This window comes from Nyctibius grandis, chromosome 1, assembly GCF_013368605.1.
Source record: "Nyctibius grandis isolate bNycGra1 chromosome 1, bNycGra1.pri, whole genome shotgun sequence".
NCBI classification, from domain to species: Eukaryota; Metazoa; Chordata; class Aves; order Nyctibiiformes; family Nyctibiidae; genus Nyctibius; species Nyctibius grandis.
Window position 1 is genome coordinate 66,008,221 of NC_090658.1, and position 25,964 is coordinate 66,034,184.

General features: G+C 37.7%; 1 protein-coding gene across 1 annotated transcript in view; it reads left to right on the forward strand.

The window, feature by feature from the left end:
- Positions 1-10,599: 10,599 nt before the first annotated feature.
- The window catches only part of HBS1L (HBS1 like translational GTPase), a 64,181-nt gene continuing 48,816 nt past the window's right edge, over positions 10,600-25,964 (forward strand). Inside the window, exons 1-4 of the mRNA XM_068399496.1 lie at positions 10,600-10,758; positions 14,152-14,217; positions 16,179-16,316; positions 18,585-18,779. Of these exons, the coding sequence (XP_068255597.1) occupies positions 10,716-10,758; positions 14,152-14,217; positions 16,179-16,316; positions 18,585-18,779 (442 nt within the window). The 5' untranslated portion in view covers positions 10,600-10,715. The remainder of the gene's footprint in view (positions 10,759-14,151; positions 14,218-16,178; positions 16,317-18,584; positions 18,780-25,964) is intronic.

A 25,964-nucleotide genomic window follows, 5' to 3' on the forward strand; every position in this document is an offset into this window, starting at 1 on the left:
GGATGTTGCATTATCATTCTCAGCAAATGCACACCACGTGGCAACGCTTGCAAACAGCACTTTTTTTCACTTTCTTACCCTCACAAAGTATTTACTGTTCACATAGTTAAGTGTGTTAGGTCTGTATTAGGCTCAGACTATAAAAAAATCACATTACTTATACCTTGAACAGATTGTTTGTTTGAGCATTTTCATGGAATAAAACTTATGTCAAAGCAACACATTCATCCATTCATCAGCTAAAGTAGTATAACTTTTTCCTCAACCTTGCTGATGTAAAGAGATCACATTCAAACTATATTGAAAGTCTGTCTGTTTTACCTTTTGCTACTGATATAAAGCACTGTAAGAGACAACTTTTGCTGCCAGTCAGAGAGACAGGACAGCATAAAGACTAGTGATCTGTTTGGGTAAAACTCAATGTAGACTTAGTTTTACAGATTTTGCCCTTTCTGAAGGAAATATATGCAACCATTTTGACTTCACTCAATTATTATTTTCCTTTCTTCCTGTATACATCTTTTTCATGGCTACAATTTTGCCCTCCATTCCCATTTGTTTGATTTTCCCCTGGTTATTTTCAACAGAAAAACATCCCCAAAAGATTTCAAGAGCTCATTTTGTGTGTTGGAACAGCTCATAACCATGTGACTAATTAAGGCTTCTTTAACTTACATCGGTGGCTAATACAGTTTTCTACTATTTCACATATAGCCTTGGATTCTTCTCAGAATGAGTGCATGGTGTAGAAGACAGGAAAATCAGTTTGATGTACAAGAAAGGAAAATCAGTCCCTCTGGGTCTATATCTGGACTGAATTTACTTTAAAAAAAATACACTACTTGCATCCAGGTTATGAAATGGAAGTTTTAAATCCTGCAAATTTAATGTGCAGCCACATTAAAGGTGTCCGCAGATTCATGAAATGATTCTCATTTGTACAACACTGATTTATTTCATGAACCTACACAAGTCATATAACTCATACAAATGCAAAACTGCTGTAAGGTTAAAACTGCACTTTCAATACATTGAGAGTCTTTTAGTTGGTCATAAATATATATATGTGTTTATATCCATATTTGAGATACCACTGTTTTACTGCTATTGCTGTTGTGTGCCAGTCTCAGACAAGAACAATGCAGTACTAAGTAGGGTACAAATACAGAAAAAATAAAGATGATCCTTTTTCCAAAGAGCTTATAACCTGAGACAAGCATTTTTTTCTGGTTGAAGAATAGCTACCTTTCAACATACAAGAAGATTTTTAAAAAAAAATTGAATCAATGGTTCACAAACAATCACTTTTTCCTCTTCTTTTTCAGAGGTGACAATTTTTCTTGATATGCACTCAAAGATAATGTGTCAAGTGTGCTTTAAAATACTGGAAAGCGTCATGTCTTTATTCCAAGGTGAAGGAAGTCTTGTACAAGCACACAGTATTTGCTAAGCCCCTATATTTTTGTAAACTGGCAGGCTCCCTCACCAGCCAGGGAAAAAAATCCGGTACCGCACCCAAGCCTCTCTAAGGCCCTTCCCTCCGGCACAGTTTATTATCTGAAATGCAAACTTTACCAAGTAGCACAACACAAGGTTATTTCCCCCAACTAAAGCTACCCTCAAGGGCCCCTACAACCAGGAGTCAACGGATCCAGCTGAGTTTCTTGGTCTGTAAGCAAGACTCACTTGATGCCTTCCCTTTTGGCCAAATAATGGCTCAGGACCAGCTGCTTCCAGTGCTCCTCTCTTACCTCCTCAGGCTCAAAGGGGAAGCCTCGGTTACTCGCCTCCTCTTCGCTATGTTTCACTTCTTTTTTTTTTTTACTCAATCTTGTGTTTTCACAGATAACATCCATTGGCATTTTCTCACTGCCTGAGAATATAGATAAGAATTTTTCTGTACCTATTATTATTATCTTCTGTTGCTCAGCTCATGGTTCCTCTAGCAGTAATAGGGTGTCTCTCTAAAACAGTTCACTCCACTGGAACTCAATGTACCATTTTGCAGTTTTGTTCCACTAAAATTCTCTCCTTTATATGTTTTGTTGGTCTGGTTAGTGTCAAATTGATTCATGAAAGCCAATGCAATTATCTCTATTGACTTTCATGAGGATTGGACCAGACCCCAAATGAATTTCTATAAAAAGATTACCAGAATCTTTTAGTTGGAGACTATTAGTAGAATTCTGCTGTAGCATTTATTGAGAATGAAATGTGGATTTCCACACGAGCACAGCTGAATTAAAATGCAGTAGGAATACTTATTTGTTTCTATTGCTAATAATGCTCTTACTGATCCTGTTTGTAACATCTCCAATCATTCTAAACTTTATTTTAACAAAGTTAAGTGACCAAGTTAAGTTACAGCATTGCATCATAGCTGTAAATTATGATCTCAAATTTATGAAATCCAGGAAAGCACTGATGCATCTATCTAATGTTCTGCCAGAACAAGGTTTCTGAATGGCAAGTAGATACCAAAATTTATTGCTATGGGGTTAAATTTATTCCTGATTAAAGTGGGAATTCACTTTTACCTGCCTTGCCAAATAAATTATACTGATTTAATTAATCAACTTTTAATACTCCTGAGTATCAATTATTAAACACTGAATAGAAGTAATTTAATTATCTCCTCAATATCCTACCATCAACTTAAGTAATGTGGATAGATTGTGACTATTTACATTAAATCCTTCAGACTCCAGGAATAGCTTCTGCCAAATAAAACAAGTTGTTCCACAAACAGCGAAAGGATGAAACTCGGATTCTTCTGCACTGCATTTGTTGTCCCCCAACTACACTTCACAGCAGTAAGCAGAGCTGCTCCTATATGTCTGTGACACCATCACTGGGCCCGTACTGTGGCTAATGTGAAACTCTGCATACACGCAGAACATGTAACAGGTCAATTTTAGATGTTTTTCTGTCTGAGGGAGCACTAATTTGAGTCCCTCTCTTGTATCTCACCTTCTGTACAAGTTTAGAAAAAACCCCACGCAGATTACTGATGTAGAAGGAAAATTAAATTAATTCTCAATTTCCACGAGTGTAGAGCAAAGAAAGACTTTGTTGCTGCAGGAATCCGCTCTGTTCAAAGATGTAGTTACTGTAACTCAGATGTGTTTGTTAGCCTCTTCAGAGGCTGTCTGCAGGAAAGACTGATGCAAGGTACAGGCGATTCAGTACAAAGTCTTGTGGGAAATTATTTTTATCCATAGCAGAAGGACAGAAAGAACCATTTATTTCCATTGTGTCCACGTATGATTTGGGAAAAACGACTTTATTGCTAACTGAATTTGGCTCACACTGCAACATTGTTGTGTCTTTCAGGGAATTCATTGCATGGATACAGACATTAAAAATATGTGGACTTCAATGAAAAGATGAAAGTTCACCACATGTCCAATCAGCAACAAAATCACATAAAGCAATTTATAATTTTAAGCATATTAAGCAAAATTTTATGTAGTTAACGTGTCCTCAGAGACAGCTTAGAAAGTGAGACAACCACCTTTTCAGAAGGGGATACTTTAGAGGTAGAATAATGTTTAAGTAGAACAGCTACATCAGTTAAGCTTTTGACACCAGTATTAAAAAATTGATTCATAAGGCTTAAGCCATGTTTGTTTTTATAAACAGTGCAGATATGAAAATTGGGGAGACGAGTAACACATATCCAGTTAAACTGAAATCCTGCCATCACCCACGAGGTAGCTGTTGCAGCACCGTAAGACCAAAAGCTTACATGTTCCTTTACATAATATACTGTGTACAGACTAGGGAACTTTGGACTGGTACTGTTTTTTTCTTTAATTGGTGTTTCTCTTTTACACTTTGTGGCTAATGTTTTCCTATTATCAAGGTCTTGCATATTTTCAGCACCCACCCAACTCTGTGGTATTATATGCATTTTTTAAAGGTCTGAGTGACAAGTACATTGATATAAGTGAATCATCATTTTGCAGGCATAAAATTTTATCAGATTGGTTTTCAAGTAGATTTATAAATTTAAGACAGTGCATCTGCCGTACAAGATTAGCTCATGGAAGATAGGACATGTGTTCTAATAGCGAGTGATAGAATTTTATACTTTAAACATGTGAAGCAAACTAGATAGTAAATGAGCATCTTGTTAAGTAGTTCCTGGTTATCAGATAAAGCAAACAAAGCTGAACTAAAAGGATATTACTATGCAAGATTAGGCCAAGTTTCCACTCCCTGCTAGTGTCACTGCGTTATGCTCCAGGACTACTTTTGACTCTAGGATATACAAAATATAACCAGATGACAAAGCAACGAAAGCAAAATAAAATAACATCTGAAATGCATTATTTCCTGTGATTGCAAGATGAATTTGCAATACCTGCTATGGGATTCTTCAGTCTGCAGCACATGAGAATTAACTGAGAGATAAAGAGGGACTTGAGAATTTCATGTAGAATTACCCCCTTAGAGTAAAATTTTTTTTGGAAAGAAAACAAAGACTTTAGTCAAAGACCAAAGTACAGTATCAGTCTGAATGAAGCCACATTTCTTATTCATCTAATGATGCTCCCTGTCACACTTAATAATACCATATATCTCTTTTCAGCCTGACGTATCCCAATTTTACAGATTCATTTCTGAGTCTCGTGTGCGAAGGAATGTGATTCAGGAAAACCCTGCAGGTAGCAGACTTCCAAGAGAGGTGAGTATAGAGGGTTTCTCTGACTCAGTGGCCGTGTCACCCCTGCCATCAGGATGCCTGTAGTTCACCCCTTCTGCATCACACAAAGGTAACGGAACCTCAGGCTGCCTACAGACCGCAGATGGCTGTACAGCCTTGCAACGTGTACACAAGGTAATGCTCCATGCTCCACAGCATGGAGGGCAGCAGACTGCACACTGCCGGTAAGGCTGCACTCGACATGAGCCTAACGAACACCACGTAGCTGAGATTTCTCCTTCAGGATACCCTACGACTTGCCCAGACCCCATGTGTGAGTCTGCACTTCAAATAAAATGGATACATATTCACTGAGTTTGCCACAACCTCAATTAATACATGAATATCAAACGGTAGTTCTTCTGGATGTCTCCTGGAACTGGGAATTTATTCTTCTGCTGGAAGTCTTTGTTGTGTTTTCCACACAACAATTCTGTTAGACAATTTTTCCCCCCAGTCTAGGACAGCTTTTTTTAGGTCAGTAACCAGAAAGGGCAAAAAATAAGTCTCTGAGAGACGAGCATATGGAGTTTTCTTGACAACATATTGTCCATTCTGCCCAGCGTATGTAGTTGGGCTTGCCAAAGGCAGGTCCCAAAAATTTAGAAGCGCAGAACACAAAACAAAATCAGAGTAATTGTAACATAACGCTTAGAGTTTAACAAGCTGCCTTCCCAACAAACTAACTATAATTATGCCTCCCACAAGCATACATGTGAGGGCATTTGTTTTTAATTTAAGGTCTATATGAAGAGATCAGCAGTGGAATGTCCCAGTCAGATTTGTATCATGAATTACTTTATTCAGAAAAGTGAGGGACTTTTCAAACTGTATTTGCCCTGCTTTGATTTGCACTTGTGGATGTTTGTGTAGTGTTTCTTAAAAATATTTTCCAGAATCTAAGTTCTCTTTTTCTAGAGGCAATAGAAAAAAGATCCTACTGGTGTTACTGGGAGTTTGACTGCATCCCTATGTTCAGTAAACATACCTCACCACAGATGTATTGGTGAAGACACAGTTTATGGCAGTAGCCAGGATTCATGACAAACTTTTTAAAGTGCTTGCTAAATTGATGTGTACAATCATATATAACAGAATGGTGCCACTAAATATGTATGTGAGTCATTGTAATATGCTTTAGCACAGACATGTGCATCGTATTCAGCTGAGTCGTAATGACAGCCTTCTGGTTTGTCTCTTCATTATGTCTGTAGCTCCCATTAATTTATCCTGTCAGTCACCTGTAACAATTAAAAGTAGATTGAATCACTAACATGAAGATTTCCATACCTTGCAGACTTTTTATATAGATTTTAAATATTTATTGTGATCATGTTTAAGTGTTCTTGTCATCTGCACAAGTATCTAAACTGTTTGAATCCTGAAATGTTTTTAGCTTTGATAATTTAATTTGGCAGTGAATTTTACAGCCTAATTCTGTGCTGAATGAAAATTGTTCACTTTTATCACTTTAAAATTTACCTTCTTTCAGTCTCAAGGAATTTTCTCTTTTACTATGAGGGAAAAAACAATGGCTACTTATGAGCCATTCCCTAATACATACTTTGGTCATGTCCCATTTTATACATCTCCTCTGTAAGACAAATTCTTTTTAATCTTTTTAATCTTTTTAATCTTTCTTCGTGTAAGAAATTTCCCATGCCCCTACTGATTGTCATTACTTATCTCACTCTGTATCAATGATATACTTCACAGAACAGCAAGAAGTGAATGCTACTCTCTATCATAATCATATTATTTCTTTATTTGCATTCAGTGGTAAAAACAATTGATCAGGGATTTTCGGTGAGTGCTTCACAGGGGCTGCAGCTACCATGCTCTTGGCAATCGTGCTTGAATTTGAACTCCTGCTCTCACAGCCACGTGGTTCAGGGCAGTTCTCCTCCTTGCAGAGACTGAACTTCTTTTCTGGACTGATGTTTGGGTCACTGCAGATAAGAAGGAGTCTGGGAGCCAGCAGGGAGGCAGCAGGATGACAGGGGAATTTGGCATTGAGCCCAAAGTATTTTCAGAAATATAGACATAGATGAAGTCACTGAAATGTTTTACTCCTTATTGTAACAGTAACTTTACATACTTGTGATGAACACAAATGGCTCATGTTAAACCATCCAAATAGGCAACTGTTGCAGATCAAATTGCCATTACATTACCTATTCATCTAACTTGGCTAGATCCTGTTGAAATTGTATAAGGTCTTGACTAACATAAATCACTAACTCACATGTGAAACTTGTTGTTCTGCAGACTGATCCATTCTCAAAGAAATAATAAATATATTTAACAAGATCATTCATAGTGTGGAAAATTGGAGATGCTTGCTATTTACCATATGTACAAAATGATCATTTATTAATACTCTTCACTTTCTGACTCCTAAATCAGCTCCTGATCTAGATGGTGTCATTTTAAACAAAAACAGACACATATTTATTGGCTGCAGTTCTTTTGATCTAGTCAGATCATTTATCACCTGGAAAAGTGCTTAATGACATTGATAATATCTATATTTTAAAACTTAACGCCCAGACTGCATATTGTGGTATAACATCTGGAATTAAGCTGTTTTTTTTTCCCCAGACCATGTCTTGCTCAACTTTGGTTTAAAAGGAAACAATATTGAAATAGACTGGATGTTTTTCAACCAAGAACTTTGAAACTACTAAAAAGCTGGGTAACTACTTGAAGAAGAAATAACATAATTCAATAGACTTTCTGCTTAGCTAAAAGAAATTATTAAACATTTTATTAGTTGATTTGTATTGTTACAAAAAACCTTAGTAGTGCTGGGGCTGGGAGTGCCCAGAACACTGCTGAAAAAAACAGGATTACCAGTAATGCTGCCACTTGGATTGAGACTGGTGGCCTTAGTTCACTTCTTAATGAACACGCCTTAAAGCAGTATATAATCTCAGTGGGCAGGAAGGAAACGAACGCTCATAGTGATTACCAGAAGTGACCTGGTTAGTCATTCCTCAGTCAGAGCTGCTGGAGCCAGACTGACGAGGTTCTCTGATGGTGCTTTAATTGCTGCTGAAGGAATAATGTTTACTTATAGACTGCTTTGCTACCAGATGAACAGCTTTCATGAACCTTGCACTCACTTACTTACAAATAGCACTAAGGTATAGCTAGGGCTTGAAGACTAAAGCTTATCATTTCTTAAACACCTTTCCCTAAAACATTTACATAGGTCTCAGAGTTAAGGAAAGCCAAGGAATGATCACAGTGTATTTATGACTCTTTGAAGATACTGCTGTAATATGAAATAATTGTTCTTCTGTATGAAATTGTTGTTCTTTTTTTTTTTCTTCAGATCTTCATATGATATAACCTACTACACTTTAAATGAAGAAAAATAGCAGCCTTCCAAGTTCACTGTTAATGCCATGGAAAGGCTACATAGTGTATGATCTCCTACATTGGGCTTAGATTTCTTTCTATTCATACAACTATTATTTATTTTGTTAAATACTAATTTTGAAATCTTGAAAATAATGTTACATTTGAATACCAAGCAAATGAAACATGGGCCATATCTGTGGAGGCCGCAGTCACTGAAAATCAAGAGCGATAACATAATAAAGGTGAACGTAAAATTCAAACATGAAAAAATGATTATTTGATAAGCAGCTGGTGATTTCTGTAAAAAGCATGAATAGGAAGCATAAAAGGAACGTCTTTGCAATAGGATGGTCATGTGTGAAATGAGAAATATCACTGCTTGAAAGAAAAACCCGCTAAATTTACATGATTAAGATTTACTAGAGTTTTTAACATTTGCAAAATGGGATCTAAGTAATTTTGGAGGCTGGAAAGAGTGCCATTTCCAAGGTAAAGCTGTTGGAGGCAGACTGGCAGGATGCTGTGAGGGTTGTAGTGCCACAGTGTCTTAAGTCACTGCACTAAAGGCTCAGCACATGCTGGAATCAGGTTTTGAATTTAGAAGTGTGTCACTCTGACTGAGTAGTATTAAATCATAATGTATGATAGCAATTCTTCACTTCTGTATCTTTGACCCATATCAAGAGATTGGGACAGATAAGGATGAACATAACTTCTGTCAAACCTCTGCTGTAGAGAACATTTGGGTCACTAAAGGTCAACAGGACACCAGCACTAATTAGAAATCTTTGTTTCCAGTTCTATTTTAATCTTAGCACCATGTGAAAGACATTATATAGTTCCTAAGTTTGAGCAGCTGCATGTGCTGTTCTGTACAATTTAGTTAGAAATATGCAAATAACATAAGGAAACAATCTGCATATTTGCATAAAATTTGTACGTGAACACAAACTTTGGCCTGTGTTTAACACACCCTGCCTCCGGCGGTGACCAGGAAGGATGTGGAGTCGCAGATAGTGACAGTTTTGGCATGTGGGCCAGGATGAGAAAATAGTTATGCGGCAGTTACAAAACCACAGTATGTGTGTTTGCAGGGATGTGTGGCTACACGGTGGGATATCAGAGGACACCTGGGGCATGCAGGTGGCTGGAGGAGGCTGGATTTCTGGTGTTGTCAAGGCCAGATAGAAAGATAGTAAATAAGGTATTAAAGGTCTTGAAGATGGAGATATCAGACTTGAGAAATACTAAAGGGATTGTCTGCCTAGCAGCTCCTGAGCATGTAGATGAATGCAGGTATCTGAGGAACAGCTGGACTGGAGGATGTAGAAGCAGCTGAGTCTGTCAGAGCTGGAGCTCAGCAAGGACCACTGGCAGGGCCTGTGAACAGGGACCTCTCTCCCATCTCCCTCTGCCACCGAAGCTTACAGTCTTCTCTGCTTGCCCTTCTCACTCTGACCCAGCAAGAGCAGTAGCTGTAGGGACTTTCCTTGATTACCTGATCCCGTGGCACTGCAACAGCATCTGCAGGCTGAAACTCGGCTTTAGATGGTGCCTACAGTAACGTGCCAATGAAGTCAAATCAAGACTTCCATGGAGCCTGATGCTTTGACATTTTGCTGCTTAACGCTGCCAGTAGCAATGCTAATTAATACAGTTTGCATTTATCTGCAGTTAACTCATTTAATCCCGGCCACTAGTCAGTCACTGGATTGTAACTGCTACTGGTCACCAACAAGCCAGGAAAATTTGAGCTGTTTCAGATCCAGAATTGAAAAAACTTTAGTCAATTTCAAAGCCTTTTGAACTTTGCTGCTGTGGTGGTACACAAATATGGAAACAGTATTGTGAGAGTGTGTTTAAATGAGCATATCTTCCAGTGAACTTAGGCCAACCCAGAATGCTATGTTGTCACCAATGATGTAACTGTGTCGAATAATCTTAAATACGCTTGCTCACATATGTGCACGTATGCTTGCAGCACTTTATCATATTTTAAGTTTGAGGTGTGAATAATGACGTAGCAACGAGGGTCACACTTCAAATGCCAAGACTGCGCCCGACTGTAAGATCAGAGTCGTGGCAGCGTCAGCAGCAGGGTGGGCAGCTGCAGCACCGCCACGACGGGGGCGCCTCCCTGGCGGGGGGGGCAGTGAGGCGGACAGGCGTTATCCCGGGCCGGGCCGCAGCACGACGCCACTGGAGACTGCGCACAGAGACCTCCCAGAGCGCGGCGCCGCTGCGGCTCTTCCCGCAGCGCCTCTGAGGGAGCCGAGAGAGGCCGGGGTCGCCGGGCGCGGTGACAGGCGCAGGCCCGGCGGTATCCGGCCCCCCCAGCGCCTCGGCCGGGCGGCGCGAGGCCAGCGCCCGCCGCTGACGTGGAAGCCGTCCCGGCGCCGGGGCGGAGCGCGAACGCCTCAGGGAGCCGCTTCCCCCTCGCCCCGCGCGACCGGCCGACCAGTAAGCCGCCGGACGAGGGGGCAGACGTCGCGCATGCGCGACAGCGCGACGAGGCGGAAGGGTGCCCGGCGCGCCTGCGCAGCGGTATCCCGCCCGGCCCGCCGGACACCAACATGGCGCCCTAGGTCCGCCGCGCCAGCGTCACCGCGGGCGAGCGAGCGAGGCGGCCGCCGCTGCCATCATGTCCCGGCACAGGAACGTCCGAGGTTATAACTACGACGAAGGTAGTGGCGAGCAGGAGCCGGCAGCAGAGCTGCGGGGGGCCGCCCCAACCGCCGGTCCCTTCGCGCCCTCCCTCCTCCCCGGCCCGCACCCCTTTTCCCCCGGCGGGCCCTTCCGCCCCGCGGGGGTCCGCGGCGGCGTCCGCAGGCGGCGGGGTGTGGCGGGCCCCGCGCGGGTGGAGGGGAAGGCGCGGGGGGCTGTCAAGGGCGGTGGGAGGGGAGGAGCAGCCCCCTCCCCTCCGCGGGGGTTGGACGAGGCTCCGTGTGAGGCCTCGCCCCGCCCCCGCGCCCCCACTCGCCCGTTTCCCGCCCGAGCGGCGAGCCGGGCCGGGCGCACGTGGCGCCGTCGCCGCTGCCCTTCAGGGCCGCCTCCGGCTGCCGGGATCTCCCGGGAGCTTCCACACGGGGAAAGCGCGGCTCTGGCAGGCAGGCCGGGCCGTGGGTTTACCTGCGTTGCCTTAAGCTGCCGAAGTCGAGTGCTTTCAGGCGGGTGGGAGTGACTTGGAAACCAGCCTCAATACAATTGAACCTGCCATTCTTCAGTCTTGTAAAACTTAAGTTTGTGTTCCCAGTCTAACGCTAGCAAATTGTTGCTGATGTTCAGCCATGATAAGAAATAAAAGGCAACAGCCGTTCCTTGTAGAAGAAATGTAGTTCTTAAAGATGGCGTTGAGCATCTAAGGAAGAACCTGTTTTTCAGACACGTTTCTGTCATATTTTACTTAAGCTCGCATGGAATGAACGAGCTCTTGTGTAGGAACTCGGCTTGTGCCTGCAGTGCTGCAGCTTTTTTTGTGCCCTGACCCATTAACTTAGGCAAACTGTAAATTGCACCCTTTTTTCTCAATGGTTTTGTTTGTATTGGCTTGGGCTGTGGAAAAATGGACACACTTCCAGTTGATACTGGTATTTTAAAGAACACTTTGGTATGGGAGGAGCTATTTTGTTGCCTCACTTTGTCAGATTATGTACAAAAATTGCAAGCACTAGTTCTGCCTGCCTCTGGTCTTCTGCTGTTGAGTGGACAGATGCAATGTGTATATGTGTTATAGTGGCACAAGTTGGGTTTTGCACTGTGATCTTGGAATTTTTGGGGAAGTCATGTAAATCCATGTGAGCCATGGCATCTGTGTGGCCTACCTTGCAGGTTTTGCTCGTGCAAATTTACATAATACAGGCAAAATCTTAGACTGGTTTGGGGATTTTACTGCTATTCGTTCATCTTCTAGAGAGATTTTCTTCATCACAGATTGGTTGAAATGTTGATTTCAACTGAATCTCTGTCATCTGTGAAGTTGCGTGCCCAATCTGTAGAATTCATTTCAGTGTTTGTACACTCGTTAGAATCTCTTTTAATGAGGTTACTGAGATACATAGTAATTTGCTGTAGCCATGTGAAGCTTAAGTTGCTATTTGAAACTTTACTGTTGCATTACACATAAGGTTTAATTAGAAGTGTGTATATGTGTGGTCTTTATACTTAAACTGTATGCTACTTTTGTAGTCGCATATAATCATTTCTGTCCCAAATGAAGTACACTTTTGTGTCTTCTTTTTTTATTTGATGTAATGCCATATGTTCTTTTAATGACACTTAGGATTCTGTAATGCTTTGTCTGGCCCAATTATTTGTCTCCTTTATAAAGTAAATATTTGCAGTATTTTTTGGTCTCCTCTCCTAGGAAGGCTTAGATCTTGTAGCCTTTATTTGACCATATTCCATTTCTGTTCTTTTTGAGGTATTGTGATCAGAATTGATGATGGTATTCCAGCTGAGTTTGTTGGTATACAGCTGTTGATACTATGGGATGCTTCCGTGGTTTATACTCTGTTCTCTGTAATTTCTTTAATTTTTTAGTAATTATTTTTGTGGTCAATGCAAGCTGAGCCATTTTCACTGAGGTGTCTTTTTCTTAGTCTAGAAATTAAACCAGTATGGGATATACAAGTAATTCAAGTAATGCCCACTGACAAGACTTACCTTGATTTCACTTACTACTAACTGTGAATGTTAACCATTCACAGAAGTCATCTTGGAGTTCTCCTTGACACTCTCCAAGTATTGGCCAAACTACAAAAACCGTTTTTACCTTGAAAAAAATATATAACTCTTCTCTAGAATTTTTATAGATTAATTGGTCCTAGCGTGGAACCAGGAGACAGTGTATTCTTTTCAACGTGGTCAAAAAGTAGATAACAATATGCGCTTTTTTTTTTTTTAAAAAAAGACAAGCAATCAAAACAAGCATATAATATGTTTTCTTTATCCTATGATACTTAATTTCCAAAGTAGCTTCCTGGGTCTTCCACTAAACTTTTCATACACTTGTGCCAGCCCTTTTAGCTACAGCTTTTGGTTGGCATTTTTTCAGAAAATTACAGTAGATTATAGAGTTAAGTTTACTTTGATTTTCTTGTTCCATGTTGAGAGATAAATGAGCCTTTCATGCCCCAAATTCTGAGCCTTTTATAGATGGATATAGTGTTTGTCCTGTCCCAGTTCTGTTGTCTGTAAGTTGATACCAGAGTGCAGATTTTTTTTTTTTTTTTGGCTGTTAGCTACTTTCCTCTCTCACTCTTTTAAAACAACAAACAATACATGTTATTTGTGAAACTGCCAAGTGTATGCAATAACATCTTAAAAATATTTCACTACTTTTTCATGTATTTCATTATTACTTAGTGAAAATTACAAAGTTATTTTCAAGATTTACATAATACTAGGATTTTTTTTACAGGGGGGATAATTTACTTTGTGTTTCCTGATAGCTGATTTGTGATACCTTTTTTTTTTTTTAATGGGGAAAGTATATGGCTATGTTTAAGTAACTATATAAAGTTCTTGCTTTTTGGCTGAAACAATTTTGTGTATTCAAAGCGGATTGTGAATTCTGTTTTTGCCTTGCTGAACTTGAGTTGAAAGGTAGATGACCATGAGGATAGACCAGAGAAGAAAGCTGAGAAGTAGATAGGTATGGGGTAGAAATGCTGATCCTGAGTTGTTGGAGTAGAGGTAGTAATTGAACTGTCTGTGGTTAAGACTACTGAGAGGTCAAGCAGAAATATGAAGAGAAGTACCATGGGTAAAAATTTGTGAAGCTGTAGAAAGTTGGGTTTGGACTGTGAGGGCAGCCTTCCAAAGGAGATGCTGAAGGAGGAGGTGTGAAGCATGGCAGCTCTTGAGAATTTTCAGCTTTCCTAATGAATAAGAGTATTAAATGTTAAAATTCTATTATTGTAACTTAGAATTTCTTACCTAGGTAAATAAACAGTACTTCACTTCTGGAATACTAGAGATGCATAATTTCTTAAAACTTTGTGTAAAAGCTGCCCTTTGAATTATAATATTAAGTATTTAGAAATTGTGCAGCTAATCTTACTGTTTATGCTTCGTAGATTTTGAAGATGATGATGTGTATGGCCAATCAGTAGAAGATGATTATTGCATTTCTCCTTCAACAGGTTAGTTCAAATGATTACATATACACATTGTCCATTGATTCCTACTCTGATATGTATTTGTAGAATAAAACAATGTTTAGAAGCTAGTAAAAGTTTTGAAAAATGCCTAGCGGCCATAATCCTGTTAAAGTCAGTTAGATAGTGTTAGGCATTGTACTTTTGGAAGTCACATTAGACAACTGGGCACATCTTCAGTCATACAAGTACATTATCTTGGATGGTCAGAATGTACTTGATAATGTAAAAATCTGTTTTATGGGAATGTGTTGATATTCTTGAAACATTTGATATGTTTTAAAATTGTTAGTAGGATCTAGCTGTGATTCTGTGCCTGGTAGTTGTTACACAACTTTGAGTAAAAGTGGAGTAGGGAGTCTTATTGTGAGATGCAGCACTGGTCCTTACTGGCTTCTGTTCTCATGCAACATTATGTGGAGCTAATAAGCCTTCTGGTATTTGTAATGTTGAAAAGTAGGTATAAAATCAGTGATGCTATGTGCTCAAGTGAGACGTAATTGGAGCGGCTCAGCCCAGTTGACTTCAACCTGACTGTAGAACCATTAGGTTGTGTTCTCCAGTGAAATCTCTGGCAAGATTATCAATTCAGGGTTTCCCCAGTTTTGGTGGCAGTATTTCTAGAGCTGAGTAGGCCCTGAAAATAGTATGTCTGATGTTGATAATGAAGCTGTGCTACTGCAGGTAACTAGGTTGGATCTAAATCCACTGCGACTGTGATGTAGTCTGTGACCTCTGGCCTTAGTTAATTACGTCTTTAAAAATCTGTTCCTATGTCATTCTGTTGATTTTAGATAAGTGAATCTAGGTGCGTATTTTTGTCACAATACAAACAATAATACAAAAATAATATTTTGTATTATTTGTAGTCACGTTCCCTGATTTAAATTCAGATTGTCTTGCATTCATTTTCTAAGTTTAATTGCTAGAATTTTTTAGACCTTTTCTAGGAATTAAGGTAGCCTTGTATTTTGTGATGAAAATGTGCAACGTGTTTACTTTTTAATCAAGTATAAACTGCTAAATTGGAAAACTGAATCTTGTTTGTGCAGAGTAATTTTCCAAAGAATTCTTTTTATGTAAGCTTCATTTATAGAATAATCTGATCTAGATTGTATAGCAATCTTTTAATAGTTGCTTCAGTTATGGTAGTTGAATATGAAATGGTGTGCATTTGGGAAACAGTTGCTAAGGCTATACTACTTATGAATATACATATGCTTTCAATATGTATTTCAGAGCTGGGGAGAATATTACATAACATAAGGAAATTTGTTTACATTATACTTTGTACATTTCTGAGAGTGTGTAATGACTGGGGGTCATGTTCAGCAAGAAGTTTTATCTATATATGCCTTAATGTGTTGCTAAATCAGGGTGGAATTATGCACTTGTTTAAAGTTTTGTGTGAATATACATTTTAACTCATGGGCTGTATTTCTAATGAAATTCCAAGAAGAAAAGAACATGTTCATTAAATTGTTACCAGTAGTTTGACAGTGCCATACTGTAAAAGCAATGTTATTTTCATGCTAGTTGTTTTTTACTTGTAACTGAGGTAAAAAAAATAATTGTGCAGTAAGGTTCTGAAGACGTTCACCCATCGATGGTAATTCAGTGTAGAAAATACTGTTTTTCAAACTTGGAGCGTATTCCTCTGTTTGAATACTGAACTTTGCAGAATTACTGCATTACATGGACACAAGGATATAGCCTAGCCTGTGGTTTCACTGTGATGATGACTTATTTATATTTGAGAATGAACTGCTATATGCTTTGTACAGTCTTCAGGTAGTAGTCATTATACAGTAGTGTCCCATCCCCTCCTGAAACCACTGCAACAGGTCAACATCCTAACTTTTTTTTTCCCCTTTAGATATGTATTTTTTTAAAGAAGGAAAAAAGATTTGATTTTTTTTAAATACTTTGTTTTTTACCTAATGCAGCAGCTCAATTTATCTACTCCAGACGAGACAAACCAGCAACATTTGCTGAGCCATTAGAAGAAGAATATGGCTATGAAGATACAGATGATACTGCTGATTATTTTACATCCAATCACCAGTTGACTGAAGTTGATAGAGGTAATTATAGAAAATAAATAATTCTCAGAACAATCTCTTTTATGAATTAAGGACTTACTAAAATAGTCTTAAATTAATGTTTATTACTTGACTGACACTGCTCACACTTTTGTAATCTTGTAGAATAGCACCCTTCATGAGCATAGCTTTAGTGGTGATTCTTCAAGTTTGCACTACCTTTTGTATACTACTTGCAACTTGGTTGCATACATTGAAATATGTTTAGTTTCTTATTAGAAATAATGAGTTTTGATATCAAATTCAGACATAAGAACAGCTGTACTGGCTCAGGCCAAGCATCCATGTAGCTCAAGGTCTTGACTCTGCAAATGGATGCTTAGGGAAGAGTATTAGAAACAGAGTATTTGTAGAATGATCTTTTCCTTGTATTGGATTCCAAGTATGGCAATTAGCAGTATTTGAGAGGTTTTCAAAGTCACACATTTCCTTGAAACAGTAGCCAATATCTGTAGATACCTGTATCCTCTACAATCTTTTCTTAGCTTGTTTTGAATTCATTAGACTTTGGTTTCCATTCAGTCCTGCAGCTGTGGATTCCATGTTACAAGCCAAGTTCTGAGCTGAGTGGTTGGGGAAAAAGTACTTGCTTATGTTTTTTGAACTTGCTGACTGATAGCTTAATTATATGCTTAGTGAAAAAGATTCACAAGTCTCTTTCCTAAGTATTAATAGTTAACTTAGTTTTTAATGCTTTGGAAATAGTCAGGCTTATTTTTAAATGTTGATAAGCTCAGAGTAAAGTGTGTTGGTGAATGAATAGACAATAATATGCTTGAATGAAATTTGGTATTTAAAACAAGTTGCAGAAAATTCAGAAACAATAGAAACAATCTAATTTCCATGTCAAGTAAATTTGTAGAAGCTATGCTAATGCATAGACATATGGGTAAATATGGTAAACTGGGGTGTAATATACATGTTTTTACAGCAGGAAATAATGCTGTGGAGGGCAATTTGAAAGAGTCAGCCCGTATGTGGATACAGGTGATCTAGACAATATGGTACCCTGGCTTCTCAGAGTGCTTTTGACAGACTCAATCAGTTAAGAATTGATATTGGAACAAGAAGGAAAATAATATTCTGGACTAAAAAAAGATGCAAAAGAAACCTAGAAATAACCATTTCTACTGTGAAAACAGCAGTGGTCCCACAAGACCTGTTATATTTGGTATAGTGTGCAGTGTTGACCATTAGTACAAAATTATTGATTGCAGTCAGTCTGTTTGCAGTTTGGCAAGATTGTCCTTGTTGAGTGTTGGATAATAAAATGGCCAACCAGCACGTTGTGCAGATCTCTGCCAGTACTTGATTTGCAGAGCACATGTCTGGGGAACATTCACTTTTTTTTTATTTGGGTTACGGGTCCGAGGGTGCTGATTTAAGTAACCTTGAGGAAGTTGGAATTCGGTGGTGTGGAATTCCCCTAGCCAAGTTCTGTAAACATCACCATCTTTGAGGAGGTGTTCAAATAAAGAATCTGTAGTCATCTTCCTGCTGTTCAATTCCTGTTTTCTAAAATCTGAACTGGCAGAAACTGTGATATTCACGAAGATTTTCTTCTGTTCTCTTGCGCTTGTACGTCTGATCAGCACACTATTTCTAAGTGGCAGCCCGGTGAATTTTCAGTCTCTTGTTGTGCAGCAAGTCAAGACTTAAGAAACTTATTTTAGTCAAGGCTTATACTAGTTGCAGAAATATGCTCCAAAGAAAATTGATTTTATCAGCCAAAAAATGTATCAGAGTTTTAGGAAAGGTGAAGATTGCAGGTAGCTTTAATCTGCCATGTTGATCCAGAGTTTTCAGTTGTTAAGACCTGAGGCCCCCGAAAATGCTGATTTACTTTGGGTGTTACAGCATCTGTAAACACTTAAAATGTGCTGTTCAGTGGGATTCCACGTTGACTTACTAAATTACTTTGAATAATTTTAAGGTGATTATTTGTATTTCTTCTCTGCAATAAGATAGTTTTACAACATCAAAGTATTTCAATATTGAGACTTTATAGACTAAAAAATAGTAGTCAGTGGTATGTTCCTTATAGCAATATCTGAAATATTCAAATATTCTGCAGGGTTTCGAGGCAAAGTTTATCATGGCAATAAGTGAGATTGAAATTAATTTCTAAAGGTTTTATCTCTTACTGTGATATTTTTCTCCTGTTTTTGATAATCAGGTGTGTGGTGCTAGTGGTTAGGCCACTTAAGACATTTTTTTGTGCAGCTTATAACAGTAATATGTCTCTTTTAGCCCGTCTTAATTCATGCCTTGATCAAATGAGAGAAGTTTTGGCAGAGTCTGTACCAGAGCAAACAATGGTGCAAGCAGTACTGGATAGTAAATTTGATGTACAGAAGGCTTTGGATCTTGTGCTTTCACAAGGCAGTAAGCAAAATGTGAAGACCAAGAATGAGGACGCTGTGATTGTAGGAAAGATGACAAAAGGTATACTTCTGTTTAATTGTTTACATTCAAGATGATTCATTTCAATGTACAGTTTAATTTTGGCTTTACAAGCTGTGAAGATGCTTGTTATTGCATTAGTCATTTATTAGAAAATCAAAAAAGACCAACTTTTCTATTTCTGTGTTCTAAAAACATTTAAAGGAAACAGTAGTTTTTCTTGGGCTAGAAGTCAAAATAAAACCTTCATGTCAGCTTAAATTCAAACTGCAACCATCCGCAGTTCACAGTAAATTTCTGATTTCTAATATATGTCTTAACTGAATTAATACATGCCCTAAAGATTGGACAACATCTTTAAGTTTTATGCAGTTCCTTTGTTTGGTGAACTGACATCTCCCATCCCCAATACCTCCCTTTTCTTTGGTAGCGTCTATACAGTAACTTTCTTATTTTGATTTATGCTTAAATCTTTGTAATCTTTACTGGCATTGCTTTGCTGATTCTTAAAGTTTCTTAGGTATTTCAGTAGATACCCATAATTTAATTGTAGAACATTGCATATCTTTGGATAACACTTAGTAATTAAATGCCTTTTCGTGTTTCTTCTTGATTTTTTTGTTGCTGCTGTCTACTTTAAAAAAATTGGATATTTCGTTGTGACTGCACTTCGTCCGAAAATTGTTGGCTATCGTAAGGTAAGGAGACTTACTTTGTTGTCCAGAAATCTCTATTGATACAGACAGTTTCTCTTGTGCAGTAGAAAATGTTTCTGACAACACCAACAAACCTGGGTTTGGAAACTTGACAGCCATAAGTGGTTCAGCTTCTTGCTCTTTAATTACAAATGACAAAATGCTCCTTAATGCTGAAAAATCCAATATACCTTCATCTGAAAGGAAAGGATTGAAATCCTCTTCGCTTGTTCTGTCAGCTTTCAGTGATGATTTGTGTAAAGGATCACTTTGTGAACTTGTGAATAAACAAGCAGAGAATCAACTACCAGAAAGTGCTAATGCCGTAAGTTTGATTCCTGACAGTGAAGATGTTTACTTTAGCATAGGAAGTAACCCATCTGGAAATTCTTCCCTTAAGAATTTGGAATGCAAGGAGACACCGGACTTGAAAACCTTGCTGGTGCAAAATGTGGTTTGTGATTCTATGAGTCCTGAAGACAGCATTCCTCTTGTTTCCTCAAATACTTCTGATTATAATAGTAATGCAGATTTTTACAGTCCTCCATGTTTAACAAGTGCTTTAGGAAAATTGGCTTTTGATAACGAAGTCAGTCATACTGTAAATAGCAAGAGTGAACTTCTTGAAAATTTTTCTTCACTTGTGCAAAGCAGAAAACAAGAAAGCCCCTCTTCAGATGTGGCTGCTTTGCCAGTGTTAAGGCCTGGAAGTACGTCATTGGCTGACTTACTTCAGGAGCACCAGGAAAGCAGTGCTAGCCACTGTTATTCTTTGGCTGATCTTTATGCCCAGTCAACAGCAAATCTCACTGATACGAAACTGGGAACCTCACCATTATCACAACTAGTAAGTCAACCCCAAACTTCAGGTGGGATGCCAGAGCTAACAGGATCTTTGTCATCTCTAGCCCTCTCTAAAGTTTCTCCACTAAAGGAGATTGAGAATTTATCACTCTCGGATTTAATAGCAGAGACTATTGAAATAGATAAAACTCAACAAAGGATGGACTTCCCCATGCTCAATGTAACTGAATTGAGGCCCTCTAAAAGAACCAACATTGATTTAAGTGTCCTTGTAAAAAATGCAGATGTATCTGCAGAACAAAATGTGGTAGGACAGTCAAACATCTTAAGCCCTGAAACTAAACTTTTAAAAGAAAAACAAGGAAAATGTTCTGATTTTGCCAAAACAAATAAAAAACCCAAAAGAGGGCTTACTCCTAAGAGGCAGGATTTATCCCTTCCATGGATGAAGGCGCTGCGTGCGAGACCTTCAGCTTTTGCTTTAACCTTGTGTCTCCGTTATCCTCCAAAAAGTTATAAGCGGCGCACAATTGGTGTACATAAAGCTTTCCTATACAGTAGACAAGTACAGGATGTAAAACCCAAGGAAACTGGTCCTATCATAGCCATAACACCATTTGACTTCAAATCAGCATCTCCTGATGATATTGTGAAAGCTAACCAAAAAAAAGCTTTTACAAGAGAGTAGGGAAAAAAAAAAAAAAATCAATGTTTATATCTTGGTATATTAAAAAAAATCATTATCTAGGACCTATTTATAATTCAGAATTGAATTTTTTTATTTTTTTAATTGACATTACAGTTCTCACTGTTTGATAACATATTTGTATGTGAACTTTTAAGCTGTTGCACTGTCACTGACAATTTAACATTTTTAACTTTTGCAAGGTCTTGAACTCTAGTTTATAGATATTGCATGTACAAAATTCTGTTAACACCATTAGACTTCTTGAAACATCTCTCTAGGTGTTGAAGATATAGTTCGTTGGGAAGAACACTGAATTGTTTTGTGAAGTAATTTAGTTTTGCTATGTGGTGTATAGTTTGGGGAGCAGGAGCCTCGCTTTATATTACGACTGTTTTATTAAATGTTCTTAAAGTTACATTTTCTGATAAGGTATGTTATTAAACTGCCAGTCTTGTAGTTGATATTTCCAGTCAATGTCACTATTCTCTTCTATCTTTATACTGATTACAATAGTACAACAGAAATACCTTTAGCTTTTAAAAGCCTCACTAACCTCAGGTTTTGACAGTTTCAGTTTTGATAGGACATGTATAGTTTTTGATAGGACCAAATTTGTAGTGGAACAAGCAATTAAAATTGTGACCCCCCCCCTTCACTCTCCAATCAGCTGTCAAAATGTGATATTCAGAATTTTAAAACAGCCATTTTGTAGGTGTATACATGTTGCATGTATTTCATGAGAAGTTTCACTGGGATTCTATGGTTTATTCTCAAGTCTTTCGGAAAAGTATTGGAATAACAATTCTTTCAACTTTAACATGAGAGTCTACTCAATGGAAAAAAAAAATCAGGCAAAGCGTAAGTGCTGTTTGTGTCTGCCTCTTGTCTGTTTTGAAGACAGCTTCCTTTAGTAATGGAAATACAGTATCTTCTACTGTTTGCAGCCATTGCTGTTACTTTGCATCTTTAGGTGGAAGATCAGAATCAGGACATTCTGGACTTACTTTTTTAGCTGATAATTACCAGATTTTGGTGCCCCCGTTAGTCAAATTAGTAACTGCATGTATGTTTCAACTTTCCTTTTAGTACACATTACTGCTTTTAATATATTTCCAGTGTCAATGTCAGTATTTCAGATCCTGAACAGCAATAAGAGCAATAAAGGATACTTCTGCAACTAGAAAAATACGTTTGTTCATATACTGCCATACACTTATTCATGCTAAACTTGGCAGCTAGTATGGAACAGTAGGTATAATTTTCATCTAGTTTTAATCTAATTTTTGTTGAGCATGTTAGATCAAAAAGGAGACAAAAACTTTAGGTTTATTCCTGACTTCAGGTTGCACTACAATTTTTTTTCTAAATGAAAATAAAACATGTTCCAGTGCTCTCAGGTACAAATTTCATGTTCTGTATATTTTGGTTGTTTGTCTAGTTGATGCTATTGTCATTTAGGACTATGAGCAGTGTGACCTCTGACCTCTTGAATGACATTAACGTTTCTTACACTTGCTAATAAAAGTTTTATACAATGACAGTGCTGCGTTGTTTATGTTCTAGTTGACGTGTTAATCTAGCCTTCTGTATCCTTACCTCTTTTGAGTGCCTTAAAGCATGGAAGTGTAAATAATACAATCCAGTGTACATACTATGATCTGATAAGTTCATGAGCAGGAGCATAAATGATTTATTTCCTGAGAAGACTTCCTATAGAAGTCTGTCTGATACTGATTTTATACTGGTTGTTTTATTAATCAGTCTTAATAGCAAATTCTGCTTTTTGGACAATATTAAATGCTTTTCAGTGATCAGTTTCTCTGTAGTTAGTCCAAATATTAACTTCCCACTGCTTAAAAGCATGTCTGTTTTCCCCACTGAGGCAAAATGTCCTATTTGGAGTGTTTATAATTAAAGTTCAGTTCTTCCAAAATTGTGTTTATTCTTCAAGTAGAGAAATTCTAATTTTTAAAAGTAAAATATTAGTGCGAAGTTTGGCATCGTCATGTCTGGTACATTGTTAGGTGGTTTTACTTTCTTATGTTCCAAACACCTTGAGGCCCTAATTAATGTAGGGGGAGATTTCTGATATGTGCATGTTTTTTAAATTTTCATTTAATAGCTTTGTTTTTTCCTCTAAATCTTCTCTCTTGTTCTAGTTGAACTTTTCTTTGGTTTTGGTCTGTTTTCTCATTCCTCGGGCTGCTGTTGTCTGCATAAAACGTCTGAGCATTTTTAATTATTTTAGAGCCTGAACTGGACATACACTTGAAGGTATGTCCTATGGATTCCATTGGAAAGTATGTACAAGTAGTAGGTGGCAATGTGTAGGACTTGGAGCTCAGTTTTGCCATAGGTTTCATGCAGGTTGAAGTTCAAACAAGTGACTGAAGCCAAAGGGCATCAGCATTCTGTGTTTATCGAGGGTCTTACTGTGGGATTGATACCTTAGCAAACAACTTTGAATCTCGTTAGGTAGCTAGATTTTCACATATAAATTTTCATTTGCATTTGTCAGTGTTGTTAGCGATACTGAAGAAGCAATACATGCTGTTCAGTGTATAAGGAGCAGGGTGGGGATTTTTCTTCAATTTGCAATCCTGACTCCTGAAGTGAGCTGTGAATTAGTAGAAACCTGCAGATTGAACACTGCAGAGGTGCCTATGTGGTGGTTAAACCCGAATTCCAATTAATTTTCAGCAGAGATTATTTATTTCCATGCTTGGAAAATTTTACAGTTTTGTTTTTATAAACAAAAGGTAATGTGTTACTATATTTGCTTTTTAAATGAAACGGGTATTTTAATAATTTCCTTGATTATTCCTTAATTTCCTTACTGAGAACTGGGCTTGTGTCATTAGTGACAACTTTAATTGTCTTAGGATACTGCATGATATTATGGTATATAGCATTTTTTGTATAAGAAGTCTGTGTTTGGCCTTTGCACTGAAGTGTTTCTGCCTAATGAATGTTAGAATTCCTGTCAACTAAATCTGCCTGTTTTATGCTTAACATAGTGAATATATTTTATTGATGTATGTATAAAACTCCCCCCCCCGCCCCCATTTTGCAGTTAGTATGTATCGTTGTCTAATACGGGTAATTGTGTTGTTTTGGACTCACATGTTGACATGGCAAAGTACTTGTGTCTGTGTTTGCATATGGACATAAAAAGATAATATTAAACTACAGAGACATACTACTTCTGGTATTCAGACTGTATACTCCTAAGCTATTTTGTACATTAGATTTATTTTGTACATAGTTTTTAAGAGGCTGCTGAATATTTTTAATATGAAATTGCCTTGATGATATTGCTTTATGTACTTAAATAAAATGCAGATTCTTAAAGGACTGACTTAATTACAATTTCTTGTTAACTTACCTGATAGAAATAAGAGTTGTGATTGAATATTCTATAATGATTGTATATATTGTGGAAACAGGCTCCAGTTCTTGTCTAGGTTTGTGTGGGCATACTTCTTTCCATGGAATATTCCTTTGGAGAAAGTAAGGCAAAAACTGGCATCTACTAGTGTGTCTTCAGAGACCATATTGAGGCTCCAATTTGCTTTTGGTTAGAAATGGGTTTGTAAAGGGTTTGTTTTTAGATCATTTTGATAGCATTTTTAAACCTTATTTGGATCTTAAAAAGGAAAGACTATCAGTGAAATAAAAAAGCAACTGTCTGAAGTTAATTCTCAACAGTAGAAATTACAGTAGAAATTAGAGCTACTACAGTTGATTTCTTAAAATCAACATTCTTAACATGTCTCTAAATACCTGTTTCATTTTTCTCTTTTAGGTTTCCTTTTTTCTAGCTGATTTCTATCTGAACTTATTTTGGGAAACCAGGGCAAGTTGAATGTCAAAGTATGAAAAGGGTAGGAAAATAACAAGCCCTATTGGGATATCAAAAATAATTGATGCTTTGTACCCTTTGGGATGTGTTTTAACGTAATTACATTTAGCTGTTTTCTAATTACAACAGAAAACACTCTTGAGAAAAGTATAGAATGTTAGGAGCATAAACTGCAGGTTTAAAAAAACCCATGGGATTAAAACTTCACATACCTGGTTTTTTGCTTTTTATTCAGAAATAACTATATGAGTAATTTCTCAGTGAATTGTTCAGACAATTCTCAGGATCTGAAACTTCAGAGGCAGCAAGCTACTGGAATTTCTGGAACTGTTGCACAATAATATTTCAAAATCTTATTTCTATGTGGTGCAGTGAGGTAGTCTTTGCAATTTTGTGTTTTGCTCTATTTAATCATGTCATTCAAATACATTTTTCAGTAATCAATTTCTGAAAATCTACACTTACACAAAAAGTTAAAGAGCAACTACTACTACTGCAAAAATGAATAGCTATACAAAATATTTGTATGAAGATAGGATATAGGTTGTCTTTATGAAATGTATATAGTTTCTTACAGTATGTTTATACAAGGGCAGTAGTTCAAGGTTATACACACAATCATTCACATCTCTTTCAAATCTAAAATGCTCAGCTTTTTAAAGTTAAAGTGTTTTTGTATTAAATGTTGATTATGAATTGTGGTTGGGAGAAAAAAAAAAAACCAAAGTAAAAATTTCGTCACACTGTAAGTCATGCAGTAAAAATAAACTTCCTGAAGTGCTGAAAAGGGGATGCTTCTCTGCTTTTTTGTTGAATAGCTTGTTCAAACAGAGTTGAATTTTTATGAATAACTTCTATCCTTTTTGATTTGTGTGAAATGTAGACAGCTGATAAACTCTTAAGTAGATTTTATGTTCAATTCGCTATGTCCAAATTGCTATTTAGATGATGAGGAAATGTCATTAGTCCAAGTTATGTATACTTGTGTGTGTGCTAATGGTTTTGACCTTAGAGGATTTTCTGTGGGAAAGTAAGAAAAACTTCTTTTGTGAAACTGATCTGTTTAGTCTGCACTAGAAAACAAAGTGATGAAACAAAAATCAAAGCCAATGGTGATTTATTTATTTATTTCTTGAAGCAAACTCTTTTGGTCTTCCCAAATTGGTATCTCCATGCAG